The sequence below is a fragment of the Ammospiza caudacuta genome, chromosome 25, assembly GCF_027887145.1.
Source record: "Ammospiza caudacuta isolate bAmmCau1 chromosome 25, bAmmCau1.pri, whole genome shotgun sequence".
NCBI classification, from domain to species: Eukaryota; Metazoa; Chordata; class Aves; order Passeriformes; family Passerellidae; genus Ammospiza; species Ammospiza caudacuta.
In genome coordinates this window covers 6,798,341-6,821,702 of record NC_080617.1, presented here as the reverse complement: position 1 = coordinate 6,821,702, position 23,362 = coordinate 6,798,341, and the positions used below count along the sequence as shown (strand labels likewise).

Sequence of the window (23,362 nt, the reverse complement as noted above, 5' to 3'; positions counted from 1 at the left end):
CACAAAGCAAACATTATCAAGATAATTCTGTATTTTCATTTGCATGTTGGGATATTTTGCATGTACCACAACAACCCTGCTTTTCCATGGACTGTTTATAAGAAATTTCTTTACATCAACAGAAAACTGTCCAAGTTAAAAAATTGTACAAGAAAATTATACTGGGAGAAGCTGAAGCTCTGTATTTTTATCAGGTTCAGATTCAAAAGCAGCAAAGCTCAAATCCAGGTGGAAGATGTGCCAAGGGAAAATTTCAGTCATGGAACACGAGCTAGGGAAAGATTTGCAGCTATGCTTGAACAAATTCTATTCAGCAACAATTACATTTGCAAAGCTGCTTTTCCAAAGTAACCCGAGCTTTGAGAGCCTGTGAACGTGCCAGGGCCAGGATCCTGCTGGGTGGCTGGGATTTAACTGCAGGACAGGGACACGAGGAGGGATCCAAAATTGCCTTTAATGCCCAGCCATTAATGAGAGGCTAAAAGCAGAGAGCTGTGGGTCCCCAGAGCAGAGGCTGGGAACAGGATGGGAGCCACGAGTGCCAGGGTTTGCTCCTGTGTCCCACCTGTGCACTGGGATCGCTCTGGGAAGCTTTCCTGGTCACTCCTGGGGAAATCCTGCTGTTCCTGAGCCATTCCTTGTTCCACCTGTGCACTGGGATTGCTCTGGGAAGCTTTCCTGGTCACTCCTTGGGAAAATCCTGCTGTTCTGAGCCATTCCTTGTCACTCCTGGGGAAATCCTGCTGTTCCTGAGCCATTCCTTGTCCCACCTGTGCACTGGGATTGCTCAGGGAAGCTTTCCTGGTCACTTCTGGGGAAATCCTGCTGCTCCTGAGCCATTCCTTGTCACTCCTGGGGAAATCCTGCTGTTCCTGAGCCATTCCTTGTCCCACCTGTGCACTGGGATTGCTCAGGGAAGCTTTCCTGGTCACTTCTGGGGAAATCCTGCTGCTCCTGAGCCATTCCTTGTCACTCCTGGGGAAATCCTGCTGTTCCTGAGCCATTCCTTGTTCCACCTGTGCACTGGGATTGCTCTGGGAAGCTTTCCTGGTCACTTCTGGGGAAATCCTGCTGTTCCTGAGCCATTCCTTGTCACTCCTTGGGAAAATCCTGCTGCTCCTGAGCCATTTCTTGTAGGCTGGCATTTGTTTTCTCCATGATTTTTCATCCTTTCCCTAAGAGCTCAGCAGAAACACATGTTCCCTCAGGATGTACAGGACTGGATAAAGCATTTTTCTCTTGGAGAGCTGAGCTGGGACTGCTCTGAGTGGGCATGGGGAATTACACATTTGTACATGGGGAATTACACATTTGTACATGGCATGCATGCGACAGAGCTCTGCTTCAGCAGCTGGACCTGCTGGAGCACCCTGGTTTGGTGAGAGCTGTCCCTGCCCATCAGATGGGCTTTAACTTCCAACCCAAACCATTCCAGGGTTCCTGATGAGATCCTGGAGAAACAGGAACAAAAGCTGCCTTGAGTGACTCCATTCCTGCCCCTGATCCCACTTTCCACAGAAGCATCCCTCTCATAGCATGGATATCAGAAAATACTTTTATATCAACCTTCACTCCCAGGCCCTGAACACCAAAGCAGAACAAGGACTTTAAAAGATTCTGTTAAAGTCTGATTTGAATGTTTCAATCTATTCCAGCAAGACAATTTGGCTTTGACATCTCACCATGGGAACCAGAGCCTTCTTCCACGACAGAGAGGAGGAGCAGAAGGAGGAGAGGAAACAGAGCTTGGAAATTACCTCCACAACCAGGAAAAAAAGGTTTAAAACCAGGTAAGCCCCAGAGTCAGGGACAGGCTGAGTCCATCAGGTGCAGACAGGCCTTTCTACACATTCATGGATTTGTAGAATGCTGAGTTTGTGAAATGATGGAACATTATCTGGGTTCTTTTCCATGAACCTGCCCCTGGAAGTGAGGAAGAGGAGACCTTCAGCCTTTCAGACTTGTCGATAGCAGCTGCCCTTGCCTTGACCTCTGAGACAGCCAAGTAAGTCAGGAGTTATTGTAATTCCAATATAACATTGTGGGCAACACCACAGCTCTGCAGCAGGGTCACAGCTCTGCAGCAGGGTCACAGCTCCCAACTTATTCTGCTGGAAGCAAAAGAGCAGGTTCAACCCAGAGGTTCTTCCTTTAAAAACACCAGGACTCAACTAAAATGCAGGAAATTAAATGATACTGCCATGTGATAATGAGGAACATTGCCCTGCTTACATGCAGGGGTGTGAGAGAAACCAGATTTTATAGGAATAAATGGAAAATACTGACAGATTAATTAATGAACAGTAACAGATGGGACTCTCTCTCTTTCCCAGAAAATATCAGCCACATCTCTCCTCCCTTTGATCCTTTTCCCAGCTTCCTCCCCAGGACCAGAAGTGGCCAAACAGTCCCCATGGCAGTCTGATCTCTTCTGGGAGTGCTGGTTCCTGTGGGGATAATTCCCTGACATTCCTACCACACTCCATCAGCTGGTGTTTCTGTCCTTACCACTTCTGATCTAACAAAAAGTGTGCTATCAACAAAAAACACCCCTAAAAAAGAGAGGAAAAGTTTTATCTTGACTTCTGTCGGCTTTTATCATCATGCAGTTCCAGGGAGTACAATCTGAGAAGGGAAGCTGAGCTCCTGGAGCTGGAACAGAGGGGGCAGAAGAGAACTCGTTTTGGGAATGACACGGAGAAGATGGAAGAGGAGCTCATCAGGATCTGCAGGCAGCTCCGAGTGAGGGCTGACAGGAAGGGCCTGCGCAGGAAGGTCAGAGCAGAACCCTGTGCTGGCACCAGGGGCCAGCAGGGCTAAAACTGTGATCCTACTAAAGCAGGTGATGGGACAACCCCAAAATCTGGCACCAGATGCCAGCAGAGCTAAAGCTGTGATCCTGCACCACAGCAGGTGTTAGGAGAACCCCAAAATCTGGCACCAGATGCCAGCAGAGCTAAAGCTGTGATCCTACACCAAAGTAGGAGTTAGGACAACCCCAAAATCTGGCACCAGATGCCAACAGGGCTAAAGCTGTGATCCTACACCAAAGTAGGAGTTAGGACAACCCCAAAATCTGGCACCAGATGCCAACAGGGCTAAAGCTGTGATCCTGCACCACAGCAGGTGATAGGACAACCCCAAAACCCCTCCAACCAAAGGCCCTGACACGTTACCAGAGGTCCCTGGTGCCAGAGGGTTTGTGTAAGAGCTGCCCCCTGGCCTGCCCTGCCCTGAGCAGTGTCTCCTGCCCAGGCCCTGCACAAGGCGTCCCTGCAGAAGGAGCTGCTGGAGCTGTGCGCGGCGCGGGCGCCCCTGCTCTGGATCCCGCTGCGGGCACACGGCGTCTGGGAGAACATGGATGTCACCCTGGCATGCACCGTCCTGGGGAGCCCCCTGCCACAGGCCACCTGGTATGGCACTGCCAGCACAGCCCTGCCCTGCCCAGGAGGGAGGGACAGCTGCAGGGGGCACAGAAAACACTCAGGGGTGTGGGACCAGCAGGGACATGGGGGCCTGGAGCAGTGACAGTGCCATGGGATCCTTCTGGAACAGGGCTGCTGCTCATGGAGGATTCCCTGGACATTCCTGAGGGATCCTTCTGGGACAGGGCTGGTGTTCATGGAGGTTTCCCTGGACATTTCTGTGGAATCCTTCTGATGTTCATGGAGGTTTCCCTGGAGATTCCTGAGGGATCCTTCTGGGACAGGGATGGTGCTCATGGAGGTTTCCCTGTTTCCTGAACACTCCTACAAGGCTCATTCTGGGACAGGGCTGATGTTCATGGAGGTCTCCCTGTTTGCTTTTCCCACAGGTAGACTTGGATTTAAGTCTCAAAAAGCAGAATGTCCTTTCAGCACTAAATCACCACAAACATGCCCCAACAAGGCCTGGCTGCCTTGTACACCATGAGAGTTTCAGCATAAAGTGCTGCTGCTTCTACAGCTTGTAAAATACAACACAACTGTCACTCCCTTTGTATATTAACCAACCTCAGGGGGAGAGTGTTATGGACTGGGCCTGAGTGCAGCACATTCCATAAATACCAAAATAAATGAAAGATCACCTCAAAAGCCCAATTTGCACAGTGTATTTTGATCAGTTTGAAGTGATTGGCCATTCCTCCTCTGGAAGGTTTAAGTGTGCAAACATTTGCATTACTAATGACTGGTGGGCAGCAGCTCTGCCACTGTGGGAGCTCTGCATGTCCTGTGTCCTTCCAGAACGACCTCCCTGAATTATTCAGAGAGCAAAGAGAGTCTGAACCTCCCACACATCCCTGGGAGCACAAGGAAGAGACATCTGTGAACTCACTCACAGGAGCTGCAGGGCAGGGGATGTAAAGGCAAGGCTGAGCAGTCACACAGGACCATGGAGGGCTCTGGGTTTCATTGCCAGACTGGTTTGGATTGAAGAGGGAGATCTGTAAAAGAGGGAATTGTGTCTGCTTCTCTTTCCTGTGCTGTTTGATGTGGGTCCTTCCCTAACAGCACATTTCCTTCTTTTCCACCAGGTATAAAAACGGAATCCCCATCGATCTCCGCCGAGCCCCAGCAGGAAAATACAAGATCAAAAATCAATTTGGGATGCTGACCCTGCAGATCAGCAGGTAAGGGCTGTGCCCTTGGCTGAGCTGCTCCTTCAGCTGAGTGAGACCTGCTTGCCCTAAATTCCCAGTCTGTGGATGATAAACAAACCCAGTAATTCTCCTGGAATCTGACCTTGCCTGCCTTTAAGGCTGTTGTGTTTGAGCTAAATCTTTGCCAATCTCCACAGTGGCTCACAAGGTTTAAAAACTCTACACAAAAGCAAACAAAATTAAATTGCTTAATTTATTCTGCTCCTCTTTTCATGTATCACCAACATTTTTTCCTTCAGGGTAAGGAATGCACATTAAGCACTTCATGAACAGACAAAAATGTGATTTGGGATGGATCAGTGGAATCAGAACAACATTAGTTCTGATCTGTGAATTATCAGTGATAGACAAATGCAAATCTTCAGTTCAACCAAGTGTTCCACATGCCTTTTGCTTCTTCAGTACTTAAAATGTTTTCCTTCTGGGAAAACTCTTGATGATGAAGTACCAGAAATGCTTGTAATTGAGAGGAAAAGCAGATCTTGGATGAAAAGCAAACACCTCTGGGATTAAAGGGGAACCCCTTTGAATTTGTCCTGTGAAATATGAAGGAGGGGAAATTTAATTTTTTTTCAGATGCTCCATGGAAGATTCTGCTGAGTACAGTGTGGAGGTGAAGAATCCGTATGGTGAAGCTTATTCCTTTGCTACAGTGCTTGTCAGGAGTAAGTACAAATATTCCTTTGGGTTTCAACTTCCCAGTACTGCAGGGTCTTCCAAACATTCATTATTGGATAGGCACACACAGGCACTCTGGAAAGGACAGAACAGCTTCTCTTCCTTGGTCACTTCTGGGCCCAGCCAAAGGTTTTCCTTTCAGATTCCATGTGGACACAGCTGTCCTTTCACTGGGATAAAATTGTACTAAATTTAGGAGCTTATTTCTTCTATGAAACAGCCCCACAGTGGAACTCAACAGGCTCACAGAGAGTCTGCTAAAGATAAGCAAGGAATGGTTCCCCAAGAGCTGTGGCTCTCAGTGGCACCTCTCAGGGCATTATTGCAGAGAATGTCACATTCTTCCCTAAAATCAGTAACTACCAAGGGCAAATGCAAGATTTTCATCTGGGATTTGTGTTCTTAAAATAACTGGCACAGACTCCACAGATACAAACTGTGCACAGCCAAAGCCAGACGTGGGGAAGGAAGCAAATAAGCCACCAGCACTTAAAAAGGGAAATAATCTCCAGCTTTAGGAAATATGCAGAGCAGTCTCACAGAATCACAGTTTAGCTGTTCATATTTCATCTATTTATATCTAAATTAAAATTTTGTAATAAAACAAATGGACAGAACAGACTTACAGGCAATTGTAGACAATTACACCCTATAGTGGGACTGACAGAGCCCTCTGCCATGGGGTGTGTTGTTATCACACTTATTTTCACATGCCATGTTTTGATCTGAACTCTCTCTGGGATGCAGATGTCACAAGGAGACTGTGACTCCAGGACTGTAAAAGCAGTGTATTATCACATCTTTCAAGGCCTTTAATTAAACAGTGCCAAAATTCAGCATAACTGGGAATATGCAGCAGGCATTTACCAGTTCTAAAGGGACACCAGCCCAGAAAACCTTCATTGCATCCTTCCCAGATCCCTAAACTGCCCCTGCCCTAATGCAGGACAAGTTACCAGGAGGTTCTCACAGTGTGGCCACAACAGGAGCTGCCCTTGGCCACCAAGCAGCAGCGTGAGGAAAAATCCCATGCCAATAATATCCTGCTCCTCTCATTCCCTGTGGGACCTTTAGGATCAGAGCAGGATGAGGATGGAACAGGGGCTGTGGCTGGCACAGAAAGGCCTGGCTGGGACTGCTCTCCTCACCTCTGAGGATTTCATCTCCTGGAACATTCGTGGAACAATTTCTCTGTAGACACATCCCCAGAGGCTTGTGAAGGGCATCAGGGGTCAAATGAATTGAACTTTTAGCCCATGGTGACACTTTAAAGGTTCAAACCAAGGCTGGCTTGAGGGAAAAACAGTTTGCTGAGCATCACTGGGTGTTATTAAGATGATAAACACTCCATGAGATTTGCTAAATGTGTTTTCCTCTTCTCTTATAGAATATTATGGAAAGGAGTCAGGATTTGATTCAGAAATATACAAAAGTGAGTAAATAATGAATGTTACTATTAATTATTTTTATAGCCTGATGCACTTGGATTATTTTTTCCCTGAGAGCTTTTCCTGTCAGCCTGACTGCACAAGTGCAAGGCTCACTCTAAATATATGACAATAAAAATACTCCAGGAGGAAGGCTCTGAAGTCTCTTTATCATGCTGACTTTCATTCCACAGGATCCCTTCTGGCCAGAGAGGCAGATTTTGCTTTTCCACTGAAACCCTTATTTGCAAGAGAAAAGGAGCCTTTCACCCTCTCCTGTCACTTCTCCTCTGATTTACTGGAGCACCAAGGAGGCATCACCTGGTTCAGAGATGGTTTGTAGGCAACAGCTGAGTTTGTGTGCATTTACCTCTGGGAATGTCCCGCTGGAATTCACAGCTGGGATTGAATGTTCACAGACAAAATGAGAAAATTATTAAAATCCAGGATTCCTGAGCTGTTCTCAGCTCTGCTCAAGCTACAGATGTTACTATTTAATGTTTGTGTGTAAAGGATGATACCATTGAAATGTTTTGGGGGTAATGACATTCCTGTTCATAAGAATATTTGAAGAGCCTTAGTTTGAAAAGCCTCCAGTGGTTCTCCAGGGAGAAAAACTTCTGGATTCTCTGTGTGTTCTGCTTGGGTCTTTCTGTGGATCAGAGTCCACAGCTGCAATCTGGAGGCAAAAAAATAACACCAGGAATGTCTTAGAGACCCCTGCTGCCATTCTGTGCTTTTCGAGGCATTTGGGAATAAATATTGCCACTCCTAACCAGGCAATCCAGGTGAATTTCCTTCCCCTTCTCTGCTGCACAGGGGAGCTGCTGCAGGACTCAGAGGGCCAGGAGCTGAGGTGCCAGGGCTGTGAGGCCTCTCTGACAGTGCTGTGTGCTCACAAGGAGGACGAGGGCTTCTACACCATCCGCGTCCCCTCGCTGCACGGATACAAGGAGCAGACCACCTATGTGTTTGTCAGAGGTACCTGCAGATCTCCTTTCCTGGGGCCTTGGCATAAAGAATTCTCCCCCTCACACACAAGGAAACAGCTCCTAATTTTGTGTGTGGATACAATTAGCACAATGACCAAATCTTATTTTCGCTGATGATTTCAGTATTAGAAAACTGTGTTACTGAGATAGGCCTTTAGACATTTAAAATTAATCTCCTCAATGAAAATTCTGGAAAAGAACAGAAGCTCTCCCCATCACGTGGTGTTTTGCAGATGCTGCAGCACTGACAGCTGGAGCCCCAGGATCCCCCCTCAATGTGAGGTGCCACGATGTGAACAAAGACTGCCTGCTCCTCTCCTGGGTAGCCCCCAGTGATGATGGAGGAAGCCCCATCCTGGGGTACCTCATTGAAAGGTCTGTAAGGCACCACTCGGAGCTAGCAACCCCCATTTATGGTGGAAATGGAACAAAGGAAGCCTGTGTGTCCCTGCAGGTGTGAGGCTGGCTCGGAGCAGTGGGTGCGGTGCAGTGCCCAGCCTGTCAAGGGCTGCAGGTGCCCAGTGCTGGGCCTGGCAGAGGGACAGACGTACCAGTTCCGTGTCAAGGCTGTCAACAAGGCTGGCACCAGCCACCCCTCAAGGGCCAGTGACCCTGTCACCACCCAGGACGCCAGCAGGGATAAGAGAGTGACAGGTTGGTACCAAACCCTCAGAACCACGGGGGGCTGCAGGAGTAACTGAGTGCAGATTGTCCAGATCCTCCCCATTCCCACAAATGTCTCTGCTGAGCCCATCTTGGGATCATTCTGAACAGAGAAAGCTCAAAGTGCCATAGTTTGTGACATAAAATGTCTGTAATTGTGCACAGAACCAACGAGCCAGCCCTGGGTTCTGGCACCTCCTGTGGGTGGGTAACTCTGCCCTGTTTGTCATTGCAGTGATCCCATATGACCAGGGCAGGACCATAGAAATATCCAAGGATGACCTGGAGGGTGAGTTCAAATCTCCCCAAAGTGTTTGTCTCCTTCTTTATATTGAAGAATCTTCATTTATAGTGGGAGAACAGAATCCACTGTAAAAGAACTTTAATTTTCCTGCCACATTATCACTAAAGCCTTTTCTGCCTTCCCATAGGACACATTAAAATTCCCTTGCCACCCACCAATGTTCATGCAAGTGAGGTCAGAGAGGATTATGTGGCTTTGGCCTGGGATGAACCAGATCCACGAGGCAGAGAGCCACTGAATTACTATGTGGAAAAGGTAAGAAAATAATATCACACAGAATGGGAGCTGCAGAGAAGAACAATTTCTTTCTCAGCTGGGACATGATACAGGTGAGGCCATTCCCAGTTAGGAACTGGGGAGATCCAGCCTCAAACCCAGCTGGTTCAGCCTCTCCACCCCACATGTGCCCTGAGCCATGGACCTGACTCTGACACAGCTCAAGGACTAATGATTGACAAGCCATGGACAAGGAATTTTAACACCACAGAACAGTGGCAGAATTGTAACAGGAAGGACTGAGAATACCTCACTGTCCTGTTCCCCACTAATCACTCTGTTGGTTAATTAGCATCTTCTGCCCATCTCCTTTCATGCATTCTTATTTCTCACCTCCTGTAGCAAAGGCGCCCTCCACTGCCAAGGGTGAAAACTGTGGGTATATCCACAAGAAATACATAATTTATGGGTTTAGTTTGTGTTTTGTTTGGAGCTTTTTAAAATTCCTTTCCTCCAAAGCCCAGCTTTGTTATTGGTCAGGAGGGGTTCGTGCTCACTTTAGGAGCTGTAAATCATCTCCTTTTCCCTTGCAGTGTCTCGTGGGCAGCAGCTCCTGGCAGATGGTGAACCTGGAGACGCCAGCGAATTCCCCAAGATTTGCACTCTTCGGGCTGGAGAAGGGAAAATCCTTCCGGTTCCGCGTGCGTTCTGTCAACAAGTTCGGCATCAGCGAGCCCTCGGTGCCCAGCGCGCCCGTGCTGGCCGGGACACAGCCCGGTAACGGGAACGCTGCTCTGCCGGGCCTGCAGCAGCCCTGCAGGGGGGTGGGCTGACAGGAATGGGGGGGATTCTCTCTAAACCTCATGGCTTTAACTCCTGCACCAGCCCTGCAGGGGGATGGACTGCCGGGAATGGGGGAATTCCCTCTAAACTTCATGGCTTTAACTCCTGCACCAGCCCTGCAGGGGGATGGACTGCCAGCAATGAGGGCATCCCCTCTAAACCTCATCATTTTAACTCCTGCACCAACCCTGCCAGCAATGAGGGCAACCCCTCTAAACTTCATGGTTTGAACTCTGCTCTGCTGCGTCCTGCACTAACCCTGTGCAGAGGGGATGGGCTGCCAGCAATGAGGGCATCCCCTCTAAACCTCATGGTTTTAACTCCTGCACCAACCCGGCACAGGGCATGGGCTGCCAGCAATGAGGGGGATCCCCTGCCCTGCCCACACTCCCCTCTAAACTTCGTGGTCTATGGTTACACAGCAGTACTTTGATATAAGGAAATCTCTTCAAGCCCTAAATCCTCCTTTAATTGGTTTGCAGTTGGCCAGGGCAGTGTTAATCTGAGCAAGCAGTGAGCAGGGAATTAAATTTAATGAAATAGGAACAGTTGAAGGCTGTGTTGAATCCAAGGATGCTTGCAGCGTGGTGTGAGGGAGGTGACAGTGTGCAAGGAATGACAGGAGGCTGCAGCAGCCCGGGCTGGGGGCTCAGCCAGGACAGAGCCTCTGCATGGCTGCTTTGGCTTTGGGGTGTTTTCTCCCTGGACTGAGCTCACACAAAGAGGCCACAGGCTCATGTTGGTGTTTCTGTTCTGCAGAGGGATGAGCACTGACTCTTTATTTGTGTATTGTCCCACACTGAAGCTGCTCCAGGGTTCACTCAGAGATGGAAATGCAGAGGGGAGCAGGTCCCAGTTCAGGGTGGAGCCAAGGACAATCAAGATTAGCTTTGTTTTTCCTCTGCTTCAGAGGAGTTTGTGTGGGGAGACTGCAGAAATCAGTGGGAGAGGAAGAAGTCATCTCGCAAACCCAAGCACAGATCCTGTAGAGCAGACCCCTGTCCATGGCATTTTGCTCTAATTCCACTGAATCCCAGAATGGTTTGGGTTGGAAGGGACCCCAAAGCTCATCCATAGGCAGGGACCTTCCACCATCCCAGGCTGCTCCATCCCCACCCAACCTGGCCTTGGCCACTTCCAGGGATGGGGCAGCCACAGCTTCCCCGGGCAACAATTTGAAAACGGTGCTCTGGAAAAGGTGAATAAATCAAACAGCCCAACTCATTTATAATACTTTGGGCTTTTTAAATTACAGATTTTAACCCTGACTACTTTTGTCTGTGTTTTTTGTTTCTTTCCTTTTTTAGCTCCTCCATCTCCACCATCTCAGGTTCTGGCCTTCAGAGACACCAGGACATCTGTTGTTGTGCAGTGGGACAAGCCCAAGGACGGCCCAGAGCCCCTCGGGTATTACATCTACTGCCGGGAGACGGGCACGGAGCAGTGGCAAACAGTCAACAACAAACCAGTGACAGGGACTGAGTGAGTGCAGCTCTGCTCTGCTGAGGGAGGCCAGGGGCCCGGCCTGGATTCCTCTGCTTCTGCCTGGAGTCGTGTTTCAGATAAAAAAAGACCTTCCTTCAGTCCCCACGCACAGGCTGGCAGGCACAGCAACAGCAGGGCCTCGGGGTGGGGGGGGATTCAGGATTGCTGCAGGCCTGAGCCAAGGCTGTGTGCTCTGCATGGGCTGGGCTCTGCAGCCCCACTGAGCCTGGGGCTCTGCATGGGCTGGGCTCTGCAGCCCCACTGAGCCTGGGGCTCTCCATGGGCTGGGCTCTACAGCCCCACTGAGCCTGGGGCTCTGCATGGGCTGGGCTCTACAGCCCCACTGAGCCTGGGCCACCAGCAGAAACACATTCCATGGGTTTGCCTGTTTTCCACTAGAGTAAGTCTGTGTCAATCACATGCAGAACTTACAGTCACTCTCCAGCTGTGGGGGTCACATGTCAAGCAGAAAAAGTCCATTAAAAAGTCCTGTTTATCTCCCTGCCCATGGTGATTCATCTCCATCTCATCCATATCCACTGTGAGTTATCTGCAGCCATTTCATGTGACACATTAATTGGTAATGACAAATAATGATTTTGCAAGAACCAAACCTTATTAAAGCGTGTTGATGTCTGCTTCAGCATTGTTTACCTGTGCACAGGCAAACACAAACATATTCATTTGCTCTCCCAGGTTTACTGTTCCTGGGCTGCAGCCTGGAATGGAATATGTGTTCTGTGTGAAATCTGTCAGTGATGCAGGACTGAGTGAGAGCTCACCAGAAACAGATCCCATCGTTGTCAGGCCAGCAATTGGTGAGTAGTGACCAAATGAAATCCCTCCAAGCCCATCTGTCAGGCACAGCCACCACTGCCTGCTATGGTGACAGTGGCTGAGAAACAAAACAAAAGGGAACTCATTTTCCTGTACCCTGCAGCTTCTGCCATCAATTACACTTGCCAAGCGTGGACAGAGTTAATTAATTAGCACTTTGTCCTAGCAGTGTGTTACATTTGTGGTGTTAATTTGGCTCTGGGTACAAGTGACCATTTTAATTGCTCAGTTACGTGATGACTGGAAACCAGCATTGGGAATTTCTCAGGGAAATTATAAAATCCTACAATCACACCATCCAGGACCTAACCCTCCACGTTCCCACTTTATCATCCCACTGCTGCCACCTTTTCTGCCACACAAACCCTAAAACACCAGGCAAGGGACCTCCATAGGCACATCCAAGGCTTTTGCTGTGACTCCAGATGAGAACATGGACGTTGTGCTGACACTGCTGTTCCGTCTGTCCCTGCTGTTCTGTCTGTCCCTGCTGTTCCGTCTGTCCCTGCTGTTCCGTCTGTCCCTGCTGTTCTGTCTGTCCCCCCACGCCCAGCCTGTCCCTCGGCCCCTCGTGACTTTGTGCTGCTGCACTGTGGCAAGGCTGAGATGACCATTGGCTGGAAAGCCCCGAAGCACAAGGGAGGAACAAAGATCCTGGGATATTTCCTGGACAAGCACGAGCCCTCTGAGCCCGACTGGCACGAAGTCAACGCTCGGCCGATTCCTCGGCGCGTTTGCACGGTATCCATTGGGGCACAGCTGGGAACAGCTGCACCAGGGCTGAGCTGGGCTTTGTCTGCTCCTGCAGAAGTGACCAGGTCTGCCCTCTGCACCCCCAGGTCAGCAGCCTGCAGGAGGGGCACCTGTACCAGTTCCGTGCCCGTGCCATGAACAGGGCTGGAGTTGGGGCAGTGTCTGAGCCCAGTGACCTGTTCAGATGTGAGGAATGGACCATGCCAGAGCCAGGTATCCCTCATGGAAAACCATCCAGGAAAATGGCACCAGCTGAGTTTGTAATCTCCTCACTCATCCAAGGGGTTTCTGCCACAGAAATGGCTGCTCCCAGGACAGAAAAGCACAAAACACTTCCAGGGGTGTTCTGATGTTGTTCATGCGTTACACAGACAGAGCACCCGGGTATTTAAGTATTGTTTCCAGAGAATGAAGAATCAGAATCTAAACTCTAAACCCCCTTTTCTTTACACCACAGCAAATAGCATTAAAGCAGCTGGTGATGCTATTTCATAAACATACCCCTAATTACCATAGAAACCATCCCCTACAGACGTGCTACCCCAAATTGTGCTCTGTGACCCCAGCCCAACTGCAGTTTCCCTGCTCCCTCTGTGCCAGGCCCTCCTCACGATGTCAGGTGCACTGAGGTGAGGGACTGCTCCCTGCAGCTGCACTGGGAAGCTCCTCTGTACCTGGGGGCAGGGCCGGTCACAGGGTACTTCATAGAGCTGTGTGAAGAAGGCTCAGAAGAGTGGAAACAGATAAACAAGCAGCCCACAGCCAGCACCCACATGAAGGTCTGTACCTGCCCTGAGTGTCCTGGTGCTGCTTGTCCTGCTCTGACATTAATTCCTGGCTCTGTTCCCTGCAGGTGTCAGACCTGGAAACAGGCAAGTGCTACATTTTCCGAGTACGAGCGCTGAACAAGGCTGGAGTTGGACCCCCCTCACTCCCCTCAGACCCTGTGGTGGCTAAAACCAAACCTGGTATGGAGCTAAAAGCCATGGGACTGGGCCAGCCTGTAAATAAATGTATGATGTGGGTGAAAATGTGCTTTGTGATGCATCAGCTACTTGTTTCACAGCAAGAAACACCCTCAGTAAAACAAAGATGAACAAATCAAGCTGCCCAAATGAATCAGCTCTAACTGTGCTCTGTGGTTGTTTTCTGACTTAGATGTGCAGAAGCTCAGCCCTGGTCTGGTTTGGTAAGGAGTGTTTGGTGGGTTTTTCACACATCCAGGCACAAATGAAATTGAAGTTGGGGTGGATGAAGAGGGTTTCATTTACATGGCCTTTGAAGCTCCTGAAAAGAATGACTCCTCTGAATTTATCTGGTCAAAGGACTATGAGGGACCTCCAGATCCCGACCGAGTCCAGATTGAAGAGAAAGGCAATAGGTGAGTATTTAATGCACACTGAGAAAATGAACCGGTGGGTAAGGAACACATTAAACACCAAGAAAAACCTGCAGCCAAATGTTTCCCTGTCCTTTCCCTGATTCCCAGCCCTGGAGTCCATGAAATGGGTTGGGCAGTGCAATCTGGGAGCAGCTGCCATCCTGTTCCCAATATCTTTATATATTGGCTCCTCAGAGTCATTTATAAATTCCAATAAGTTCTACATTTCCTGTTCTGGGTGTATCAAATTCTGTCCCAGGAGACATCATTTCTGAGGAAAATATATAATTTTTGCTATTAATCTTTTTACTTCTAGATCAAAGCTGATACTGAAAGAGCCCTCAGAGAAGGACCTGGGTGTGTATTCAGTGGAGGTCACAGATGTAGATGATGATATCTCTGCCAGCTGCACATTAACAAAAGAAGGTAAAAACTGATCATTGCGAAAAAAAACCCTAATGTGCCCTCATTTTCTAATCTTAGATGTTGAGAGGAAATTTTCCTGCAGAAGAATAGTGAGTGACTGATGTCACTTCATGGTATCACTAAAAAGATGTTTCCCATTCCTTGAAGGCTCAAGGGCAGTTTCTTTTACAATCCCCTAAGGAAAGATTCCGGCAAAGTCATTTTTCCACTGCAGTTCAGATTTCACATTTGGCTACACTGTCACAATGATTTATAACTTCTTTAGCAGGCTCCCTGAATTGATCCAACCAATGTTTTATTCAGATATAACCGACAATTCCCTTCATCACCTTTTCTAGTCCTCCCCATTACTGAATGTTTTACCTTCTCTTTGATGTAATGTTCATCAACAAATTAAATTAAGTTGATACAATTAATTTGTTTTGGCCTAGTGCTGACTTTTAACTCTCTGCATTGCAGACCTGGACAAGTTATTGAAACGCAGCCACGAAATCAGGAACCCACGTAAGTTGAAGCAGCAAAAAGCCACGAGCAGGGGCCAGCCTGGGAAAAGGGAAGCCAGCAGAGCCCTGGCTGGGCCAGAGCCTGTGCTGTGCCTGGGATTCCCCTGGTGCTTCTCTCTGCCTGCCAGTGATCAAGCTGATATCCGGCTGGAACGTCGATGTCCTGGAGAAAGGGGAAGTGAGGCTGTGGCTGGAGGTGGAGAAGCTGTCCCCGAACGCGGAGCTGCACCTGATCTTCAATGACAAGGAGCTCACCAGCACCCCAGTAGGTTTTGTTCTGCATTTCATCTTGGCTCGCTTCCCCACTGCTGAACATGGCACATTCCCAGTTTTCCGAACTTCTGATGGGGATTTTGAACTGAATACAGGCAAATCTCATGAATTCTAAGAGCAGATGGAAGAGATTTATTTCTCAGTCCAAAGCACTGGAAATAGCCCTGTGTGTTACAGCACCCTCCAACCTCCTCAAACATCCACAAAAATGCTCAGGCCTCCTCCTTGTCCTCCCATATCAAATTAATATTAGAACATGTAAAAAATACTTGGAATGAGAGGACCAGAGGGGAGAACAGTTGAGAATGAAGCACAAATATAAATCATGGGCTGTCAGCTCAGTGCAGAGCAGCAATGCCCAGATAACAACCAGGACCCCCAGAACAAAGGACACGTCCAGGCCAGAGCAGTTCAGAGCTGTCAGTGCCCTGTTGAGGGGGTTAAATCAACATGTAACAAGTTTATCCAAGGCTTTATCTCTTCTAAAATCTGTCTCCTCTCCACTGGAGAGCTGACAGGGATCTGCACATTTACCAGGCTCGTTGCAAGGACAATATTTGCTCAGAGCAAACAGGCAGTGAGGCAGCGATGATGTTTGTGTTCAGGCACCTGGCACTCCTGGGGGCAGGAGCTCAGTGGTACCTGCACCTCAGCAAGAGGGGGAAATATTCCCCACCCTGGCCAAGGATGGAACTGCACATCACACATTATAACCAAGTGCAGCACTCCCATGCCACTGGAAATCACAGATACTCTGGTTTCAGCTCTGTAATACCCATGAGGGAAGGATGTCTTCCTCATCCTGTAAAATGAGGGGAGTTTATAAGGATACAGGTACAAAATAACTGCAATATTTGCTGTGCCAGGAGCACTTCTACTGTGGAATCTCTTCAGTTTCTCCTATTTCCTCTGTTTGACACAGACACACAAAATCAACTTTGTCAAAGAGAAAGGCCTCGTGGAACTGATAATCCAGGATTTCTGTGCTGATGACAAAGGGATGTACACAGCCCAGCTTAAAGATGGGAAAGCCAAAAATCAATTCACCCTTGCTCTCATAGATGAAAGTAAGTGAAATTCAGAATCAAATATAGACTGCCATGCTCAGTGGAAACTTTGTGAGGCACTTAAGGCCCCAAAGCATTTCCAACAGTTCTAATGGCACACTGGGAATGGGGAGAGCAAATTTTAGCCCAGATTTAAAGTCCAGGAATCATTTAAAAAATTTTCTGAATCTCTCTTTACCATAAATTAAAGCTTTTAGTCTTATAAATAGGTGCTTGATGATAAAAGCAGTCTGCTGAAGTGGAATGCTTAGTTCTTGCTTCCAAATATTTTACATATTAGCTTGCAGTGCTGAACTGTGCCTTGGCAGCAGAGTGGGGAGTGTGCGGTCATTTATCTCAGGGCAGGATCAGGCTGGAAATTCAATGTATTTAGCAGCAGGTTCACTGCACTAAAGGTAATAAAGACAAGGAGGAAATATCTCTATTGCAAAGGAAATATCCAATCATGGGGAGTTGTTGACTTTGTCCTTTGCTGTTCCATAGCTTTTGCTAAAGTGGCAGAAGAAGCTGAAGCAAAACAGAGACAATGGAAGAAAAAGCAGGGTAAGGTCAGCCAAAGGCCAAGGACTTGTCAGAATGAGGCCAGGATGGCAAAAGCCAAATGGATTTATTTCACTCCATCATCTTTTCAAACACAGCATTCAAGCTGAGGTGACACTAGGATAGACTCCTTGTTTTCAGATACTTTGCCCTGCCCTTAAAAATCAAATAATGAACTAGTTTTAGCCAGGCTAGGCAGATTTATCAGTGGAGATCCTCTGCATCAGTGCTGTGGCACTGAACACTTTCAAACCCTGAAGACTGTCCAACCTGAATATACATTCTGTAATTAAGATCCACTTGTAAAAACCACGATTTCTAGCTAGGTTTGTAAAGATCCATGCATTCCACTTTCACCTCCCACCTATGTTGGTGAATAAAGAAGTTTATAAAACAAGTTCATTGCAAAAATACTACAACTGAAATGTGATACCCTGCTAGTGAGGATAAAAATATTCACTTGTTAGTGACTGTGACAGCACGTTATAAATCCAGTCTCTTCTCAGCTGCCCAGTATGGGATGAAAGGATCTGAAGTAATTTATTTCAGTTTCCCCTCCCTGTTCTCTGTTCCCTCGGGAATTCCAGGTGCACTGCGGGAATCCAGCACTAGATGGAAGCATTCCCGCAGGAAACTCGGCACCATGACAGAGGTTTCATTTCTTTCCAGGTCCACATTTCATAGAGAACCTGACATGGAAAGTTTTGGAGACCTGTGAAGTGCTCCTCACCTGCAAGGTAACAGAATTCCTTCAGCATCAATTTTAGGTGCAATTTTCAGAGGATATGACCGGTGCAAATGCTTTGCTGCATTTTTAAGGAAATGGTTTCTTTTGGGCAGAAACTTTAACAAAGAAGGGAAATTCTCAGATTCTGGAGTAATGTAAGTGATGATTCATATTAGGACATCCAAGAATTAAGAAATCAAACGGATTTTGACTTCTAAATGTTGGCTTCAAACAGGCAACAAACCTGAGGAAGGACACCAGCTTCCAGTGGTTCTTCAATCACAAGGCACGAGCTGGTGGAGGGTTTGATCCACAGACTGGGATGGGAACTCTGCAGATCCCAAAGGTGAAACATCAAACAGCTCAGAGATCCACAGGAAAATGGCAAAAAAAAAAAAAAGGGCTGATCTTATTCATATTCCATGTGGGTTCTGGGTAGTGCCCACTGAGTGACAGAGACACTGAGAAAAGCCAAAGAGGAGAAACTTTTAATGTTACAGTCAGGCTCTGAATCTGAATTCTAGTGGAGTTCATGGCAGGGGGTTGGAACTAAACAATCTTTAAGGTCCCTTCCAGCCCAAACCAGGCTGTGATTGAAGATCCTAATAAGAATTAAGATGTTTTTAATAGTGGGTGGCTGTGCAAAGTTTAACACATCCTGAGAGACTGAAAAGAGCTGGTTTCACACAGGCACTGAGGCAAAAGCTGAGCTACTGAACCCCAAACCCAACAGCTTCTGAACTTTCACAGGAGCTTTTGGGACAATTTCCCCTTTTTCCCCCCTCATTTCTGCTCACTTCAACCAAACTGATTGGGAAGGAATGAATGTCAGCTTTTCCCCTTTTCCAAATCCTGCCCTGTTTCAGTGATAGGGGAGATTTCTCTGGGAGGGTTGTTGTTTGTTTTGGGGCTTGTCTGGGTTATTTTAATCAACATTACACATGCACACACGTATTTGGTAGGTAACCAAAGCAGATGAGGGCCTGTACAAAGCAGTGGTTTCAGATAACCGAGGAGAGGACTCCACCCAGCTGGACCTCACAAAAGGAGGTGAGAACTTTGGATCACACAATAAGACACATTCACACTCCTTTTGGGATTTAAACGCAAATATCCTCACTTCCTACAAAACCTACATGTCCTATGTGCTTTTATAGGAGTTAAAAGCCACACTAAAATATTACTGGTTGAATTTAAAGAGTTTCCTGCTCTACGTGCTGATGTCATTTCCACCTGCAGTCATTTCTCCAGCCAGGGCTGCATTATAAATTCTGCCAAGCCCCACGGATAAAAGCTCAGGGATGTTTCAGTCACTCCAACCCAGAATCAATCAGGAGGTTCTGCTGCCCAAGATTAAATGCTGCCCCGACATCTGGAATCCATCATGTGAACCTGGTACATAAATCTCCTGTCTGGGAGGCACATGCTGAGTGGGAAGGAAGATAGGAGCATCTAAATTTAGTAAGAAATGCCCAGCATCTGAAAACAAATGAATCAGAGGCAAAACCTCCATTCCCAGTGAGCTGTGCCACAGAAAAAGACAGCAAATAACCCGTGGGTATAAACCATCCCAACCACAGTGAAATTCAGTGGCAGATTGGAGGTGGTTTGCTGTGATTTGTATTTATAGACTCTTCAATCTTTGTCTTTCAGCCTTTGAGGAGCTTCTGAAGGAGCTGTGCAGGATCAGTGGTATGTGAGGGGAGAGGTGGGAGGGCACAGCTGGCCCTGGCTGTGGAACCAGCCCAGCACCATCCCCTCCCTGCTCCCCTGGCTGGGATTTTGTCCTGAACAGGGAAATCTGGGAATTCCTCCTCAATTCCAGTCTTTATTTTACACCACCAGCTCTTTCTGCCACACCTCTGAAAATCCAGCCCACTGAGGAGGGCATCAAAATCTACACTGATGTCAAGTACTACACAGACTACATGAAAACCACCTGGTACCACAAGTAAGTCCCCAAAAAAATATTTGCAAAGCTTCTGGAGCACTGTTCCTTCTAACTGTTTATCCAAATTTAAACATTTGGGCCTGAGCCCATATATTTTTTCTGGTTTTGTCTGAGTAACGGCTGAAATCCACAATTCACTCCCATCCTGGGACAAGTCTGGGAATTCCAGAGTGGAAAGTCATGTTATTTTTATGGTAGCACTGCAGAAATATTTATAAGTGATCATCTTTCCTAGAATAATAATGATGCTGCACTTATGGTACTGCTCAGTTACAGCCTCCTTGGTTACAGACAGAATTTTTTCAAACACTTCATTTTTACTACTTCATGTTTTCCTAAACCACTCTCTTCCCCCACTCTGAATAAAAAATATTCCCAAAATTACAAAATTCTTCCCAAACACTGAATAATTTAGCCTCATAATGTCTTCCTAAATAGAGAGCTGGTGTTTTATAGATACCACCTACACATGGAGATAAGGAGGTGAACTTTTAATAACACTCAAGGGCTACATACTTACAAATATTCAACATCTAAACAGGATTTAATCCCTTAAATAACAACTAGGAGGTCTTTTGTAGAGTTTATGAAGCTCTGGCAAACTGCCTCCAAGTGCAGCCCCATGGATTCCCTCTCTCTGACTCCCACTGGAAAATGTGATTTCTCAGCTCTGCTGAAATGACAGAAGTGCCATCACTTGCTCACTCAGGGAGAAGCAGCTGGAGAGCCGGGACAGGAGCAGAGCTGGGAGCACCATGAACCAGCTCTGGCTGCACATCCTGGAGCCCGGGGAGGCTGACAAGGGCAAATACACCCTGGAGATATTCGATGGCAGCAGCTCCCACAGACTGACAGCAGACCTGTCAGGGCAAGGTGAGCTGAGTCACCCCTGAGCTGCTTTCCAGGAGCCCTCAGAGCTGGGCAGGGACTGCTCTCCTTTCTGGAGCTGGAGCTGATTTCCATGGGCAATCCCTGTGGAATTGGGCTGAGGGGGACAGGGAAGAGCCCACAGCAGCACGAGGAGAGGGGAAAGGATTGAAGCCTTTAGGGAGCCTTGGCACTGCTGGGGAAAGGATGAGAACAGGGCAGCTGCTCCTGGGACGTGTCCAATTCCTCCCCTGGACATCAAATCTCACAGGTGGCATTTTGGAAAAGAGAACTTCCAGGATTACAAAAGCTTTTCCAAACTGTTGGAGGTTTTTTCCTCCTCTAAACTTCTCTTTGGGAAGAGAGAACTCAGTCCCACTTATTTCAGTACACAAACAGAGCTTGATTCCTTAAGGCAGGGGCAGATACCATCTATGGGATAATTACATTTATCATGTAATCCCAGCACTGGTAACAATAACATAATGCTAAATCTAATGAGTCGAACAAAACTAAAGGCAACTTCCCTAAAACCTTTCATTCCTGCAGCTTTTGAAGATGCCCTGGCTGAGCACAAGAGGCTGAAGTAAGTTCCTCCTAAATATTTTCACAGCTAAATCTATTTTGAGTCTCACACTGTAAATTGTTCATATAATGGCTAATAAATAAAACCACAATCATTTTCTCCCTTTCAGGGAAGCAGCAATAGCAGAGAAGCGTAAGTAAACGAATCTCTTCCCTTCAGTGAAACACAGCCAGGCTTGCTGATTAGAAAAACTAAAATGTTCTATTTGTTCATTCCCAGGTCGTGCCAGAGTCGTTCAAGGTCTGCCAGATGTTGCCACCATCATGGAGGACAAGGTGATATTGAGTAACTCCATGAATTCCTTGCACAGACACAGAGGGATCACTGATGGGGAGGAAAGATCCTTTTTTACCCTCCTGTGCACTGCCAGGGGTGGCAAGTGCTGCCCTCCTGGGTCACCCTCACTGCCAGGCCCTTGCTGTTGTCCCCCCATCTCACAGGATCGGACTCTGAAGGCCTTTAGGTGCTGGGCCTGATTCTCCCATCAGCCCAACTCCCTGCTTTCATTTCTGAGTCACATTTCCCTTCACTCAGGCAGCACAAACCCTCTGCAAATAACTGCAAACTCACCCTGTGCCTGATTCAGTGCCACCTCACAGCACAGGCAGCTATAAAAACCAGTGAGACAAATATGAGTCAGGCCCAGTGCATTCAGGCAGGTTAATCCTGATTGCACTGGAGGAAATCAGGAAAAGGAATATCAGATATCAGTGTTGGAATGTCACCAATGAAAATGTGAGAACTGATTTTTATTGCTCTTAATTTAAATGATGTGTGGATGTGGCACTTGGGGATGAGGTTCAGTGGTGGCTGAAGAGCTGGCCTCAATTTTAAAGTTTTTCTCCAACCTAAATGATGCTGATTCTATTCACTGAATTTCCTGCACATTTACAGCTCCACAATCCATTTTTGTTCTGTGAACTGAATTCCCTGCACATTTACAGCTCCACAATCCATTTCTGCTCTATGAACTGAATTCCCTGCACATTTACAGCTCCACAATCCATTTCTGTTCTGTGAACTGAATTTCCTGCACATTTACAGCTCCACAATCCATTTCTGTTCTCTGTTTCACCACAGACACTGTGCTTAACCTGCTGTGTGTCTGGAGACCCCTACCCAGAGATCACCTGGTTCAAAAACGAGAAGGTCATCGAGTTTAAGGACAGATACAAGATGGATGTGAAGGGCTCAATGGTCACAATCACCATAGAGAGAGTCTGCAATGAGGACACAGGAAAATACAGCATCTATGTCAAGAATAAATATGGCTCTGAAACAGGGCAGGTCACCATCAGTGTCTATAAACACGGGGAGATCCCAATAGGAACAGAGCAGGAAGTCCCAGCTGGGATTGCCACAAAAAAGCGTAAATGAATTCATTGTCTCCTTGAAATGGAAAGGAATTTAACTCCTTCAGATGCCTTTTGGTGTCTCTGTGTTTATTGTAGCACTATTTCAGTGGTTTGGCAGTTGTTATAGAACAATTCTGGTGTGTGTGTGTGTGTGTGTGTGTGTGTGTGCTCACACGTGTGTGCACTGCATGTTCACCCTCCAGACAGACTCTGCCCTGGTAAATCTGTGTGGGGCTTTCAGTGGAGGGGTTTTGTATTAAATCTCTACATGTGACAGATTTTCTTGTAGCCTCTGTGCGTGTGTCATTAAACTCAACCCCTTGGTGCCATCTCAGCACTGCTTTGAGTATATCCATTATGAAATCGCTCCACCTGTGGGTGCATGGGAAGTCAGGACATGCTCCACACATTAAAATGACCCTGCAAATCAGGAATTCTCACAGGTAAATGTAGTCACAAATCTGGCTCTTTCTGTGTAAGCCTTCTTTAAAATTACCTACTAAAAAAGGGTGGTGAGTTGGTAAGAAGAAGCTGAGCTTGTGACTTGTGTCTCTATTTAAATAGAATGAAAAGTTAACTCAGAGAGGTCACCCACCCCTGGGATAAGGCTCTGTTTGAATTAAGCAATCTAATTGCAAGGCACATCTAATGAAAGTCTTCCAAAATCAACAGTCAGGCCTGCACAGACAGCAAGGAACTTCTCAAGGGCTGGAGTGAGTGAAGAAATCCTTGTGTAGTTGGTGAGAAGAAAAAATAACACATCCTATTTGCTTCCTGCATTCACTCTCCCAGCAATGTTCCCTGTTTCATCTTTTATCTTCTATTAAAATAAAAAGTAAAAAGAAGCTG

General features: G+C 47.2%; 1 protein-coding gene across 2 annotated transcripts; it reads left to right on the top strand.

The window, feature by feature from the left end:
- Nucleotides 1-1,683: 1,683 nt before the first annotated feature.
- Nucleotides 1,684-22,655, top strand: MYOM3 (myomesin 3). Of its 2 annotated transcripts, none has more exons than XM_058819741.1 (36): nt 1,684-1,790; nt 1,931-2,005; nt 2,616-2,775; nt 3,256-3,413; nt 4,514-4,609; nt 5,216-5,304; nt 6,705-6,749; nt 6,939-7,079; nt 7,564-7,725; nt 7,970-8,111; nt 8,191-8,390; nt 8,635-8,688; nt 8,831-8,958; nt 9,513-9,696; nt 11,070-11,244; nt 11,944-12,065; nt 12,638-12,825; nt 12,924-13,050; nt 13,438-13,616; nt 13,691-13,805; nt 14,062-14,218; nt 14,535-14,644; nt 15,104-15,148; nt 15,276-15,412; nt 16,343-16,487; nt 16,971-17,030; nt 17,697-17,764; nt 17,990-18,100; nt 18,717-18,804; nt 19,408-19,446; nt 19,600-19,705; nt 20,415-20,578; nt 21,122-21,158; nt 21,268-21,290; nt 21,378-21,433; nt 22,239-22,655. In XM_058819741.1, the coding sequence occupies exons 1-36, from the start codon at nt 1,684-1,686 to the stop codon at nt 22,533-22,535; spliced, it is 4,290 nt and encodes a 1,429-aa protein (XP_058675724.1). In that variant the 3' UTR covers nt 22,536-22,655. The 2 variants fall into 2 exon arrangements, with proteins under 2 accessions (XP_058675724.1, XP_058675723.1); XM_058819740.1 differs by having other exon boundaries at nt 2,610-2,775.
- Nucleotides 22,656-23,362: the final 707 nt, after the last annotated feature.

Excerpts from the sequence above, each read along its gene's own strand:
- MYOM3 (XM_058819740.1), top strand. The coding sequence starts at position 1,684 with ATGGGAACCAGAGCCTTCTTCCACGACAGAGAGGAGGAGCAGAAGGAG. Across the intron at positions 13,051-13,437 it reads ATGGACCATGCCAGAGCCAG|GCCCTCCTCACGATGTCAGG; the intron begins GTATCCCTCATG and ends CCTCTGTGCCAG. Across the intron at positions 20,579-21,121 it reads AGCAGACCTGTCAGGGCAAG|CTTTTGAAGATGCCCTGGCT; the intron begins GTGAGCTGAGTC and ends TCATTCCTGCAG.